The sequence below is a fragment of the Mobula birostris genome, chromosome 4 (assembly GCF_030028105.1).
Source record: "Mobula birostris isolate sMobBir1 chromosome 4, sMobBir1.hap1, whole genome shotgun sequence".
In the NCBI taxonomy this organism is placed as follows: Eukaryota; Metazoa; Chordata; class Chondrichthyes; order Myliobatiformes; family Myliobatidae; genus Mobula; species Mobula birostris.
In genome coordinates, this window is record NC_092373.1 from 136373093 (window position 1) to 136387473 (window position 14381).

The 14381-nt window shown below is 39.1% G+C and overlaps 1 protein-coding gene across 3 annotated transcripts in view; it reads left to right on the forward strand.

The window, feature by feature from the left end:
- kiaa1109 (KIAA1109 ortholog) overlaps window positions 1–14381 on the forward strand; it is a 433731-nt gene that overhangs the window by 72649 nt on the left and 346701 nt on the right. For all 3 annotated transcript variants that reach the window (XM_072256106.1, XM_072256108.1, XM_072256107.1), the window contains exon 12: window positions 8227–8383. In XM_072256106.1, coding sequence (XP_072112207.1) covers window positions 8227–8383 — 157 coding nt within the window. The remainder of the gene's footprint in view (window positions 1–8226; window positions 8384–14381) is intronic.

Sequence of the window (14381 nt, forward strand, 5' to 3'; positions counted from 1 at the left end):
ATTGGCCTGGAAACTGATCTCAGTTACTAATGGGTGAAAATTAGCTTGTATTTGGGATTGTAGCTGGTGTAGAGAAAAATTGATTCAGATACTTGATTGTTCCAGAAAGGAAGTCTTGGCTCAGTATATATCCTTACTTCAGTGACCTGGAGGACTTCATCTCAGAATACAGATTAGTTTGATTATGTACCACAGGTGACTACAAAAGTGTAGTGTATGAGTCAGCACTTTTAGAGAAGATAAAGTTAAATGAAAAAGGTATTATTACTATTGCATTTTTTCTAAACCTTAAGGGGCTTTTGTGATAAATGAATCTGTAATGAATCAGTATGCAATTTTAAAATTACATGTACAAATCATCACATAGATGGTTTGCTTAATGTTTTTTAAATTTTGCAAACAACATTTGGCTTTTTTAATGGTATATTTTGTCATTTATTGAACAGGTTTTGTCCAGTCTTGAGAATCTTTTAGATGCTATTAAAACATTTTTTAAAATTCAGGTGATTGCATCAAGACTATGAATTTGCAACAATTTTGATGATATAGAATATCATTGACCAACATTTTGTTTAACAGTAATGCTTAAGGGATTAACAAATGATGATAAAAAATTATTTCAAGGAGAATTATACCATGATGTTAAAATATGAACACAGCTGCCACAATTTCTAAATTACCTGCCTCAATGATTTCTTTGTAATTTATTTTACTGCCTCCAAGATTTTTGATGCCACCAGTTAATTTTTGTTAGTTATTTCTGCTATTCAAAACTCACGTTAAATGATAGCGAGAGGAAAAGTACTACATTTTTATGTTTATTGCTTTTATTTTTGTATTGCTAACTTGTACATTAAAGGTTTATTTTATTTACTCACACACTACACCTTGCTGTCTTCAGTTCACTTTTTAAGAAAAGATGGAGTCATAGAATATTACAGCGCAGAAACAGGCCATTCAGTCGACCTAGTTTGTGCTAAGCCATTAATCTGCCTATGCTGAAATCGAATCTGCATCTCACCACTTGTGCTGGCACCCTCTGAGTAAGAAGTTTCCCCTCATGTTCCCCTTAAACATTTTACCTTTCACCCTTAATCCATGACCTCAAGTTGTAGTCTCACCCACCTTAGTGGAAAATGCCTGCTTGCATTCTCCCTATATATTCCCTTATAATCTTGTATACCTCCATCAAATCTCCCCTCAATCTACGCCCTAGGGAATACAGTCCTAACCTATTCAATCTTTCTCTATAACTGGGGTGCTCAAGTCCTGGCAACATCCTTGTAAGTTTTCTCTGCACTCTTTCAACCTTGTTTACATGTTTCCTGTTATTGGGTGACCAGTACTCCAAATTAGGCCTCACTAATGTCTTACACAATTTCAACATAACATCTCAACTCCTGTACTCAATACATTAATTTATGAAGGACAATATGCCGAACGCTTTCTTCACAACTCTTATCTATCTATAAGGCCACTTTCAAGGAGTTATGGATCTGTATTCCCAAATCCCTCTGTTCAAATCAATTCCTCAGTGCCTATAGTTCACCATGTAAGACCTACCCCGGCTGCTCCTCCCAAAGTGCAGCACCATACACTAGTCTGCCTTAAATTCTATCTGCCATTTTCAGATGCTTAATCAAGTGCCTAGCTTCCAGATCCCGCTGCAAGCTTTGATAGTCTTCCTAGCTGTTCACTACACCCCTAATCTTGGTATCATCCACAAATTTGTTGATTCAGTTAACCACATTATCATCCAGATCTTTGATCTGGATGACAAGCAACAACAACAGATTCAGCACTATTCCCTGCAGCACACCACTGGTCACAGGTCTCCAGTCAGAAAAGCAACTATCTATTACCACTCTCCGGGTTCTCCTGTGAAGCCAATGTCTAATTCAGTTTACTACCTCATCTTGAATGCCAAGTGACTTAACTTTCTTGACCAACTTCCCATGTGGCACCTTGTTAAAGACCTTGGTAGGGTCCATAGACAACATCCACTGACTTGTGCTTATTATCTCTTGAAAATCAATGTTCCCTAAACCTGTTATCCTTTCCTTTTATTCTGACAGGAACATATAGATACTGTACTCTCAAAAGTTCACTTTGAAGGCCTTCCACTTAGCAAGTCCATGTTGCCAGAAAACTGCCTGTCCCAAAGCACATTTGCCAGATCCTTTCTGATACCATCACAATTTCTGATACCAATGCTGAGGACTTGATCCGAGATGTACCTGACCCTGGCACCCAGAAGGCAACATACCATCTGGGAATCTCATTCTTGTCCACAGTACCTCCTTTCTGTTTCCCTAACGAATGACTCCACTATTGCTAAAGGCTCACCTCTTTTCCTCCTTCCCTTCTGAGCCACAGAGCCAGACTCAGTGCCAGAGACCCGACTGCTATGACTTTCCTCTGTTCTCCATTAGTATCCAAAGTGATATACCTGTTGTTGAGCGTAACGGTCACAGGGTTACTCTGCACAGGTTGCCTATCCCCTTTTCCCCTCCTGACTGTCACCTAGTTAACTGTGTCCTACACCTTGAGTGAAACTACTGTACCTCAGAGTATGTCCATTCTATCAACCCCTCATCCTCCTGAATGATTTGGAGATCTATGGAAAAAAGTACAGTCGACATTTTGGGCTGAAACCCTTCGGCAGGACTGGAGAAAAAATGCTGAGTAGATTTGAAAGCTGCCTATCCATCTATCTATCTATCTTTTTAATCAAGTGCCTAACTATGCATAGTAACTTAAAATGTAAAGTGTGCCAACTACCCCGCTTGCTACTTTTAAACACTCTCTCCTATGCAATCCTGGGGAACTGTGGCATGCAAAATGATCTTTGTGAATTTTGCATCATCTGTTTAAAACCATTTTAAATGGAATTCCTTTCATTACTTTTTCTATGCTGAATTTTTACCTCATTTCAGATTTATCACATGTACGTCGAAACATCCAATGAAATGCAGTCTTTGCATTAACAGCCAGCACAAGTGTTGCCATACATTCCGGCACCAACATAGCATGTCCATAATGCTTTACAGAACAACATAAGCAGCAGCAACAACAGCAGAAGAACCGAACAAAACAAGACAACAGCAAAACAAGCCCCATTTTTGTCAACGTCGCAAAAGCAAAGGAGCTGATTGTGGACTACAGGAGGAATGGAGACAGCCTAACCTCTATAGACATCCATGGAACTGGGGTTGAAAGGGTGAATAGTTTCAAGTTCCTCAGCATAAACATCACCAAGGATCTCACGTGGTCTGTACATACTGGCTGTGTGGTGAGAAAGGCAAAACAGCGCCTCTTTCACCTCAGAAGTTTGATATGGCCCCCCAAATTCTGATAACTTTCTATAGGGGCACGATTGAGAGCATCCTGACTGGCTGCATCACTGCCTGGAATGGAAACTGTCCCTCCCTCATTTGCAGGATTCTGCAGAGTTGTGCAGGCAGCCCAGTGCATCTGTAGATGTGAACTTCCCACTATTCAGGACACTTACAAAGACAGTGTGTAAAAAGGGCCCGAAGGATCATTGGAGACCTGAGTCACCCCAACCACAAACTGTTCCAGCTGCTATCATCCGGGAAACGGTACCACAGCATAAAAGCCAGGACCAACAGGCTCCGGAACAGCTTCTTCCACCAGGCATCAGACTGTTTAATTCATGCTGACGCTACTGTATTTCTATGTTATATTGACCATCTCGTTGTACATAATATTTATTATAAATTACAATAATTGCACATTTGAACAGAGACATAACGTAAAGATTTTTACTTCTCATCTATTTGAAAGGTGTAAGTAAAAAAAGTCAATTCAATTCAATTCAGTTCAATTTTCCCATCCTTCCCACCCATCCAGACAGGGCTCCAAGCCTCCTGTCCTTGGCCCTAGATTCTCAGACTCGCACGGATCAGGTCTCCAACTTTGGACTTCACTGCAGATTGCTGATCACATGTTTGACCTTCAGATTATTTAACCTCAATGTGATTTTTGCACCACTAGATATAGATTTTATGTTTAAAATCCAAAATAAATTGGAAATGCACCTCATGTCAGACAACTTTAAAAAAAAATTTTAGGTGCTGCCTGCCCTCCTAAATGCTTACAATTATAGTGTCATACTGCATAAAAGAGGTCCTTTGGTTCAGTTTGTCCATGTTGACCATGGTGCCCACCTTGGCTAGTTCCATTTGACCTCATTTAATTCATATCTTTCTAAGTGATTCCTGTCCATGTGCTTATACAAATTCTCTTAAATATTGTTATTGTGCCTATCTAAACTATTTTTTCTAGCAGCTTTTTCTATACATGCATCATCCCTGCATTAAGAAGTTGCTCTTCAGGTCTCTGTTAAACCTTTTTCCCCTCACCTTAACCTGTGTCCTCTAATCTTTGGTTTCTTTTCCTTGGGAAAATGACTTTGCACTCACCCTTTCTATGACTGGCATGTCTATTATACACTACTGTGAGGTCACCCTTCATTCCCTTATGTTCCAAGGAATAAACTCCTAGCCCACCCACCCTCTCCCTATAAGGTTAGGCCCTCATGTCTTTCCTACAACAGGGTAACCAAAACTATATATTAGTCCAATTGTAGCCTCACCACCGTCTTGTACGATAGTGTTTGTTTTTCTGTGTTCATTTCAGATTTCCAGCATTTTGGATTGTTTTTAAATATCCCTCTATAGTTTTATGTTCCATTTGGCGATCTTTATGCTGCATAGTTCAATTCAGATCCAAAGGATTATATAAGATTTATAGATTTACAGTGACTATAAAAAGTATTCATCCCTCCCCCCTTGGAAGCTTTCATGTTTTAAAGTTTTACAACATTGAATCACAGTGGATTTAATTTGGCTTTTTTGACACTAACCAACAGAAAAAGATACTTTTTTTTCGCAAAGTGAAAACAGATCTCTACAAAGTGATCTAAATTAATTACACATATAAAACACAAAATAGTTGTATAAGCATTCACCCTCCTGTAATATGACATACCAGATCATCACTGGTGCAGCCAATTACTTTCAGAAGTCATGTAATTAGTTAAATGGAGATCTGTTTTTGAGACCTCTGTGCAGTCAAGGTGTTTCAGTTGATTGTAGTAAACTACACTTGCATCTGGAAGGTGTAATTGCTGGTAAGTCAGTATCCTGGCAAAAACTACGCCATGAAAACAAAAGAACACTCCAAACAACTTTGCGAAAAGGTTATTGAAAAGCACGTCAGGAGATGGATACAAGAAAATTTCCAAGCCACTGAATATCCCTTGGAGTACAGTTAAGTCAATCATCAAGAAATGGAAAGACTATGGCTGTAAATCTGCCTAGAACAGGCCTTCCTCAAAAACTGAGTGACCATGCAAGAAGGGGACTAGTGAGGAAGGCCACCTAGAGACCTATGACAATTCTGGAGGAGTTACAAGCATCAGTGTTTGAGATAGGAGAGACTGCACATATAACAACTGTTGCCAGGGTGCCTTAGCTTTATGGGAGAGTGGCAAAGAGAAATCCACTGTTGGGGAAAAAAAAAATTCACATGCAGTAACGTCTAGAGTTTTCCAGAAGGCATATGGGAGACTCTGAAATCAGTTGGGAGAAGGTTCTATGGTCTGATGAAACCAAAATTGAGCTTTTTGGCCATCAGACTATACGCTATGTTTGGCATAAGTCAAATGCTGCACATCAAGCACACCATCCCTACCGTAAAGCATGGTGATGGCTGCGTCATTCTGTAGGGATGCTTCACTGCAGCAGGCCCTGGAAGGCTTGTGAAGGTAGAGGGTAAAATGAATGCAGCAAAATATAGGGAAATTCTGGAGGAAAACCTGATGTAGTCTGCAAGAGAACCACGACTTAGGAGAAGATTTGTTTCGCAGCAACACAATGAACCTAATCATAAAGCCAAAGCTACACAGTAATGGTTTAAAAACAACAGAATTAGTCCTGGAGTGGCCAAGCCTGAGTTCAAACGTCAATACAGTTGAGAATTTGTGACTGGACTTGAAAAGGGCTGTTCACTCATGATCCTCATGCAATCTGACAGAGCTTGAGCAGTTTTTTTTTAAAGAAGAAAGGGGAAAAATTGCAGTGTCCAGATATGCAAAGCTATTAGAGACCTATCCACACAGACTCAAGGCTGTAATTGCTGCCAAAGGTGCATCTTCTAAATACTGACTTGAAGGGGTGAATACTTAAGCAATCAATTATTTTGCATTTTATATTTGTAATTAATTTAGATCAATTTATAGAGATCTGTTTTTACTTTGACATGAAAGAGTCTTTTTCTGTTGACCAGTGTCAAAAAAGTCAAATTAAATCCAGTGTGATTCAATGATTTAAAACAATAAAAGATGAAAACTTCCAAGTTGTGGGGGTGGGGTGGGGTGGCCAATACTTTTTATAGACACTACATAAGCTGCTTCAGCCTCTTCACACCCTGGTACTATTCATCTTCCCAATATATATAAAAAAATTATCTTCTCATGTTCCTATCTAGCTCATAGTAGTTGCTTTGTAACTAAATGTGCTAGCAAATGTATTCTCACTGCCCTCAGGATAAAAAAGTTTCTCCTGAATTTATTATCAACTTACTGGAATTCTTTAGAATTAGTAATTATCTTATTTATAGATGCAAATTATAGCTGACCATATTCCTAAATTGAAGCATCTTTTAATCAAACCATATTTTGATAAAGTCTCTATTAGATCACTCTTCACCCTTCGATGTTTCTAGAGAACAAATACCCCCAGGATGTTCAGATGCGTTCTGCTTCTTACAACTTCTTAATTTATGAATCTCCACGTTATGAATCTTTTTTGCAGTTTTGCCAATGTCTTTGTATCCCTAGTGCAGTATGGGGTCCAGGGCTTCTATGATCAGCAGCCAAGGTTTTGTATGTTTAACCCAACTTGTTGGATTCTTTATTGTCGATTTATAAATATAAAACCTACTGTTTTATTCATAAAACCCTTGCAATTATTCATTAATATATTCCTCTGGATATTTCATCTGATTTAGATAACAATGCTTATTGCATATAGTATGTTTCCAGTTTTGTAACTTGCAAAGTTATTAAATTTGTTGTAAAGCCGCCTCTGGTCTTTGTTACTTCCTTCAGTTTTTTATAAAGATATCAATAGCATCTATATAATTATGATCTTCAGCTTTGAAATTGCATTCAACTTCAGTGTCGCAATATTAGATTGTAGGTGCTTTATGTTTTAATCTATGTTTTTTGTGTAAGTTGTTCATAACTTTTGCTTTCTATTGTCATTAAGCTATCTGCTTTTTTGCTCGCTAATCTTGATCTAGTTCTTCTAAAATCTGGAAATAGTGTTAGTTTTCCACCTTCAGTTGCTGGGTTTTCTTTTGAATACAAATAGAGATGTGATGTTCTTACTTACAGTTTTTGTAAATGTAATTCATCTGTAGTTTTATCATTTCAGTCACATCTGCATGATCTCTATCTAACATATCCTGATTCCTTAATTCCTTCCAAAATGATGCCAATTCCAATAATCCTTGATAAATATAGGGGAAATAAGTATAAATTGGTACTAGTGCTATTTTAAACTTCATGTTTGTCTTGTACACCCTTTGGTGGCAAAATTAAGACAAGATTTTCATTATTCCTAATGGGATAAAGGGCTGACTTGTTTTAATTTTGGATGATATAGTTCCACCTTTAAGATCAAAGCCCTCATTCTGCATTTCATCTCCAGTTTTACTGACATTGGCATTAGTGTTTCCCCTTGGGGAGATCTGATTTTATTTTGTTGGAGATGGTAGATAAATACAAATGCTCTTGTAAATAATTGCATTTGTGTTTGCTTGCATAAGTTGTTTTTATTTAACAAGTAGAATCTATTTAGTACTTTTGGAATCCTGAATATCTGCACTTCATTAAAGAATTAGCAAATGGATGATGATAATAATCTTTGAAAAATTGATGATCAATGTTGATAAATATGTCTAAATGATTCTTAGCTTTCTAATAAAAGAAAATAAGTGAACTGAATTATTTTCATTTAAATAAAAGTGAGCATTGACCACTTTGTAGAAATTGTACATATATGGTACATAATATTTGAGAAAAGTTAAAATAATATTGCCTGAAACAAACATTTTAGTTTTATCTAACCTCTGTGTAGTTGGCCTTTTGTTATTTGCAAACAAAATTAATGTTTAAAATGCTTTGTTTTGTTACAGGGAATGTTTATGGAAGTTTTTCTTTCCAGCTGATTATCAGAAGTTGAAAGTTACTGAACCAGCAAAACCTAGAAAACCACGGCAAATTCTAGCATTTGAATTGCGCATGAATATCATTGCAGATGCGACTATTGATTTGCTTTTTACAAAGAACCGGGTAAGAACAATCAACTTGATTTTATATTGCTGAGTTACATCATATACCAAAAACAAGTGGCAAGTTAATTAAAAAGCATAGCAAGTGATAACATCTGAAAGATTTGTAACACCTGTTATATTACTAATTTTGATGAGGACAGATGGTTGATCCCCTTGGAGTCCAGGGTACTGAGTTAAATTGGAATTGCTGCTGAGTCCTTGAAGATTGTTGCTGCATTAGTTCTGGATCAAAACTTCATGATAACTAGTTTGATAAGCTTCTTACAACTCTTGAAAATTAAATTTTACATTAATAAGTGAGACAAATTTTGTTGAGCAAAGCAGTTGGAACATGATGAAAACTTGTATTATAAAGCCATTGTTTTTCTTATGAATTCATATGCAGTCACAGATTTAAGTGCATGAAAAATGGAGAAATAAGTTGGTTGTCATATTTTTGGATTAAAATAGTCAAAAAGAATTCATTGCCCAAAGGAATGAAAATCGTTATGTCTAGTTGTTAGCATTCAGGACAATTGAAATTATCTGGCAGTTGTTAACTATTACCAGGTTGTTATAAGCCTGTTAATTTACTATTCAGATCTGAAAAAGAACCTGAAACAGGTGTGACAAGGTTTGGGGTGGTAATACCAGCAAAAGAAATTGGAATCAGCAGAAGAACATCTAATAAGTTAGGGGTGTTTACAGTGGAGATGCTGGCATTGTTGGTTGCGTTGCAATGGGTGCAGAAAGCCAGACAAGCCAAAGCATTGATATGTTCAGATTCATCCTCAGTTCTAGCAAGCTTAAGGTCTTTTCACACAAACAGTCGGCAAGATGTACTTTATGAAGTCCTTCAGTTAGTTACAAGAATTGCAAATCAGGGAGGTCAGGTAAAATTTCTATGGGTTCCAGCACATGTAGAGGTGAAGGGGAATGAGAGGGTGAATGAGTTGGCAAAGAGGGCGTTAAAGAAAGAAAATGTGGAAATGCACATTAGTATCAGTAAAGCAGAGGTTAAGTGTGTAATCTGGGAAAAAGTCAACCGAATGTGGCAAGAAAGATGGGACAGGGAGGGGAAAGGGAGGCATTTATATCAAATACAAAAGAGTGTTGCAGTTACTAAGGTAGGTAATGGAAACAGAAGAGAGGAAATTGTGTGGACTAGGTTAAGGCTGGGGCATTGTGCATTAAACAAAACATTGAAAATGATAGGGAAACACCAGACAGGATTGTGTGAGGAATGTCAGGAAGAGGAGTCAGTAGAACATGTAGTTCTGAGTTGCAGGAAGTATGGGATACAGAGAGAGATGATGAGAAATAAATTAAGGGAGTTGGGGATGCAGGAATTCACATTAAAAGGGTTGCTGGGCATGGGTGAGAGAGCACAAGTCCAGGTATTTTTAGAGTTTTTAAGGGGTACAGGGGTTTTTTATAGAATATGACGAATAAACAGGAATGGGATACTAGGATGGTCAAAGATGGGAGGGTGATATGTGTGTGTGTGTGTGTGTATTTAGAATGTATGTCTAGTGCACATTCTGGAGCAGAGGGTGGCGGTAATGCACCATTAAGCTGGATGTCAACCGCCGTAAAACAAGAGACAGACAGACAGACATTCAGATCTGAGTTTAAGCGTTGAAACAGTCAAGGACTCCCAAGTCCCTTTGCCTCTTTGATTTTTCAATTTTCTCCCCATTTAGAAAATTATCTATGCCTTTATTCCTTCTAGCGAAGTGCATGCCTGTACATTTCCTTAAACTATATACCATCTGCCACTTTTTTGCCCATTCTCCAAATCTACGTACTTCTGCAGACTCCCTACTTCCTCAACACTTCCTGCCCCTCCATCTTTCTTTGCATCATCTGCAAATTTGGCCACAAAGACATCAATTGTGTCCAAATAATTGTTGATGTATAACATGAAACGTAGCGGTCCCAATACTGATCCCTGTGGACCACCACTAGTCACTGACAGCCATACTGCTAGTGTCCTCCACATGACAACTGATGCAAAATATTTATGAAGTTCATCTACTATTTCTTTGTTCCTCCATTAGTAACTCGTCAATTTCCAGAGGTCCAATGTCCACTCTTGCCTCCCTTTTTGTTTTTTATGTATCTACAAACACTTTTGGTATTCTTTTATATTATTGGCTAGTTTATCCTCATATTTCATCTTTTCTTTTTTAGTCACCTTTTCTTCCCAATCCTCCATCTTCCCACCAATTTTTGCGATATTATTTGCCCTCTCTTTTCCTTTTATGCTGTCTTTGACTTCCTTTGTCAGCTATAGTTGCCTCATTTCTCTTTGGGATGTATCTCCTCTGCACCTTCCGAATTGCCCCCAGAAACTGCATTCATTGCTGTTATCCCTCATAGTGCCCCCTTCCAATCAACTTTGGCCAGCTCCATCTCATGCCTTTGTAATTCCCCTACTGAAATACTGATCCATCTGACTTTATCTTCTCCCTCTCTTACTGCAGAGTGAATTCTATCATATTATGATCATTGATTCCGTAAGGTTCCTTTAACTCAGGAGTCGGCAACCGTTTTGCCTCGGTGGGCTGAATCGCATATTAATGAGTGAACGGTGGGCCAGATAAATGCCATAAAAAATTTGAAATATGGGAATTATCCATTATTTAAATACATCTAGTTATGTTTGGCCTCAAATTAATGAATAACGCATGCTAGAAAATCATTTGTGCTGAAGGTTGCCTACCCTTGCTTTAACTGAAGTTCTCTATCAAATCTGGTTCATGATACAACACCCCACCCAGAATTGCCTTTTCCCTGTGAGCTCAGCCAGAAGCTGCTCTGAAAAGCCATCTCGTAGGCTTTCTACAAATTCCCTCGCTTGGGGTCCAACACCAACCTTATTTTCCAAATCTACTGATTTTGAAGTCTCCCGTGACAGTCATAACATTGCTCTTATTACATGCTTTTCCTACCTTTCGTTGTAATTTATATCTCTCATCCTACCTATTGTTTGGAGGCCTGTATATAACTCCCATCAGCATCTTTTTATCCTTGTAGTTTCTTTACTCACAAAGAACTTCTGATCTTGTGTCACCTCTTTCGAAGGATTTAATTTCATTTGTTACCAACAAAGCCCCTTCACTCTTTCTTTCTGTCTACCTGTCTGTCTTTTCAAGACAATGTGTTGGATGTTAAGCTTCCAACTATGATCTTCTTTCAGCCATGCCTTGGTGATGCCCATCTCTAACTGTGCAACAGGATCATCTGTCTTATTCCATATATTGAGTGCATTCAAATATAACACCTTCAGTCCTATATAATTCATAGTTTTTGATTTTTCTCACGTTACACTTCAGCTCATTGCACTAAGTGCAATTTTGCCCCATCTTCCTTCCTTGTCCTTCCTCAGTCTCATTACACAATGCATCAACTAGTATATCTTCTGCCATTCTCAGCCTTATAAACTACCAGATTAGTTTAAACCCTCCCCAACAACTCTAGCAAACCTAGCCGCAAGGATATTGGTCCCCCTCAGGTCAGGTGTAACCCATCCTTCTTGTACAGGTCACGTCTTCCTCAGAAGAGGTCCTGGTGAACCAGAAATCTGAAACCCTGCCCCCTGCACCAGTTCTTCAGCCTACTCATCGATACTATCATCCTATTTCTGCCCTGACTAGCACGTGGTACTGGGAGTTATCCAGACATTACTACCTTGGGGGTCCTGCTCTTCAGCCTCTTTTCTAATTCCCTATACTCTACGCAGGACCTTTTTCCTCCTTTCTACCTGTGTCATTGCTGCCAATGTGCACTATGACATCTGGCTGTTCACCCTCCCTCTTGGGAATCTTTTGCAGCTGCTCTGAGCATTCCTCGATCCTAGCATCTGGGAGACAACACACCATCATGGCATCTCTTTTGCGGCCATAATCTCCTGACTGTCCTCGTAACTGTTGAGTTTCCTATCAATATTGCTGTGCCTGACTTTATCCTTTCCTGCTGAACCTCAGAGCTGGCCACAGTTTCACTAGCCTGGCTGCTGCTCTGCCCTTGTAGATCATCCCCCCTACCCCAGCTCACCGGGTCACCGCCCCACTGTCCCACTGAGTAGTACCTGAGGGGAATGACCAATGGGAACCCTGCACTGACTGCACCTCAGTTCTCCATTTCCTGCCTGTAGTCTGGGTGTGACCACCTCAGTAAATGTCTCTGAGGATTTCAGTCTCCTGGACGACCCTGAGCGCATCCAGCTCCAGTTTCTCCAACAATGGTTACTTCGCTTAAACCTTGCTTCTTTTTAATGGCCCACGTGCTGATTAGATCATTATGATTGCAGATAGATGAATAGTTCCAAAAGGCCCTGAGCTCTTTTTAAACCTCGCGCTGTTGAACCAGTAAACGATTTCTAAAGAAGATGATTCACTATCACGTTAAGTGCCTTTAGAGATGAATAATTAAATGCTCTCATTGTCAGCAATGGCAATGCGTTCTGTGTTGAATGAAAGAAAATGCAGTAATTTAAGAAAAAACTGGAGAAAGGATCAAAAATGGTCATCGCATACCAATCATCCTGTAGCTTATGGTTCATCGAGTGTCTTCTTTTTTCAAAGGTTTTTACCCAATTTATACATTATTAATTGTGTATTCAGACACGATCAGTATATGGGCCCACTTATAGGCGGTCTTGTCCCACAGTAGAATTATGCCGCTGTACATAATAGATTCAGAAAATTTGTTATTTTATCTCTTACCTATTCATTTTTAGCTGTTAATTAACAAATAAGAAGAAAGGGAAACTTATTAATTGGTTTGAGATAAGGGAGGCAAAACAATTCAGAGTTTGAGAGTCAGGTGATATGAAATGTGACGGCCATTGCTCTTTAAATAAATTGCAAGCCAGCTTTTGTCAAGATTTGCATGTTGCAATGTTAACAGTTCAGGAGGGAATGGTGTCAAAAATCTGAAAGAAACATTTTCATTTCATTATACTTCTGTTAGTAGGCTAACTAGAGCAGAACTCTGAACAAGCTTCAGAGGTGTTTAGTTCTGGACACCTCATTACAGGAAGGATGTGGATGCTATAGAAGGAGCACGGAGGAGATTTACAAGGATGTTGCCTGGATTAGGGAGCATGCCTTATTATTTGAATGGTGGCCGATTAGGAAAAAGGGAGGTGCAACGAGACCTGGGTGTCATTGTACACCAGTCATTGAAAGTGGGCATGCAGGTACAGCAGGTGGTGAAAAAGGCAAATGGTATGCTGGCATTTATAGCAAGAGGATTCGAGTACAGGAGCAGGGAGGTACTACTGCAGTTGTACAAGGCCTTGGTGAGACCACACCTGGAGTATTGTGTGCAGTTTTGGTCCCCTAATCTGAGGAAAGACATTTTTGCCATAGAGGGAGTACAAAGAAGGTTCACCAGATTGATTCCTGAGATGGCAGGACTTTCATATGATGAAAGACTGGACCGACTAGGCTTATACTCTCTGGAATTTAGAAGATTGAGGAGGGATCTGATTGAAACATATAAAATTCTAAAGGGATTGGACAGGCTAGATGCAGGAAGATTGTTTCCGATGTTGGGGAAATCCAGAACAAGGGGTCACAGTTTGAGGATAAAGGGGAAGCCTTTAGGACCGAGATGAGAAAAAACTTCTTCACACAGAGAGGGGTAAATCTGTGGAATTCTCTGCCACAGGAAACAGTTGAGGCCAGTTCATTGGCTATATTTAAGAGGGAGTTAGATATGGCCCTTGTGGCTACAGGGATTGGGGGTATGGAGAGAAGGCAGGTACAGGGTTCTGAGTTGGATGATCAGCCATGATCGTACTGAATGGCGGTGCAGGCTCGAAGGGCCGAATGGCCTACTCCTGCACCTATTTTCTATGTTCCTATGTTTCTATGTAGAATAGGTTGAGTGAACTTGGCCTTTTCTCCTTAGAGCGACGGAGGATGAGAGGTGACCTGATAGAGGTGTATAAGATGAAGAGAGGCATTGATCATGTGGATAGTCAGAGGCTTTTTCCGAGGACTGAA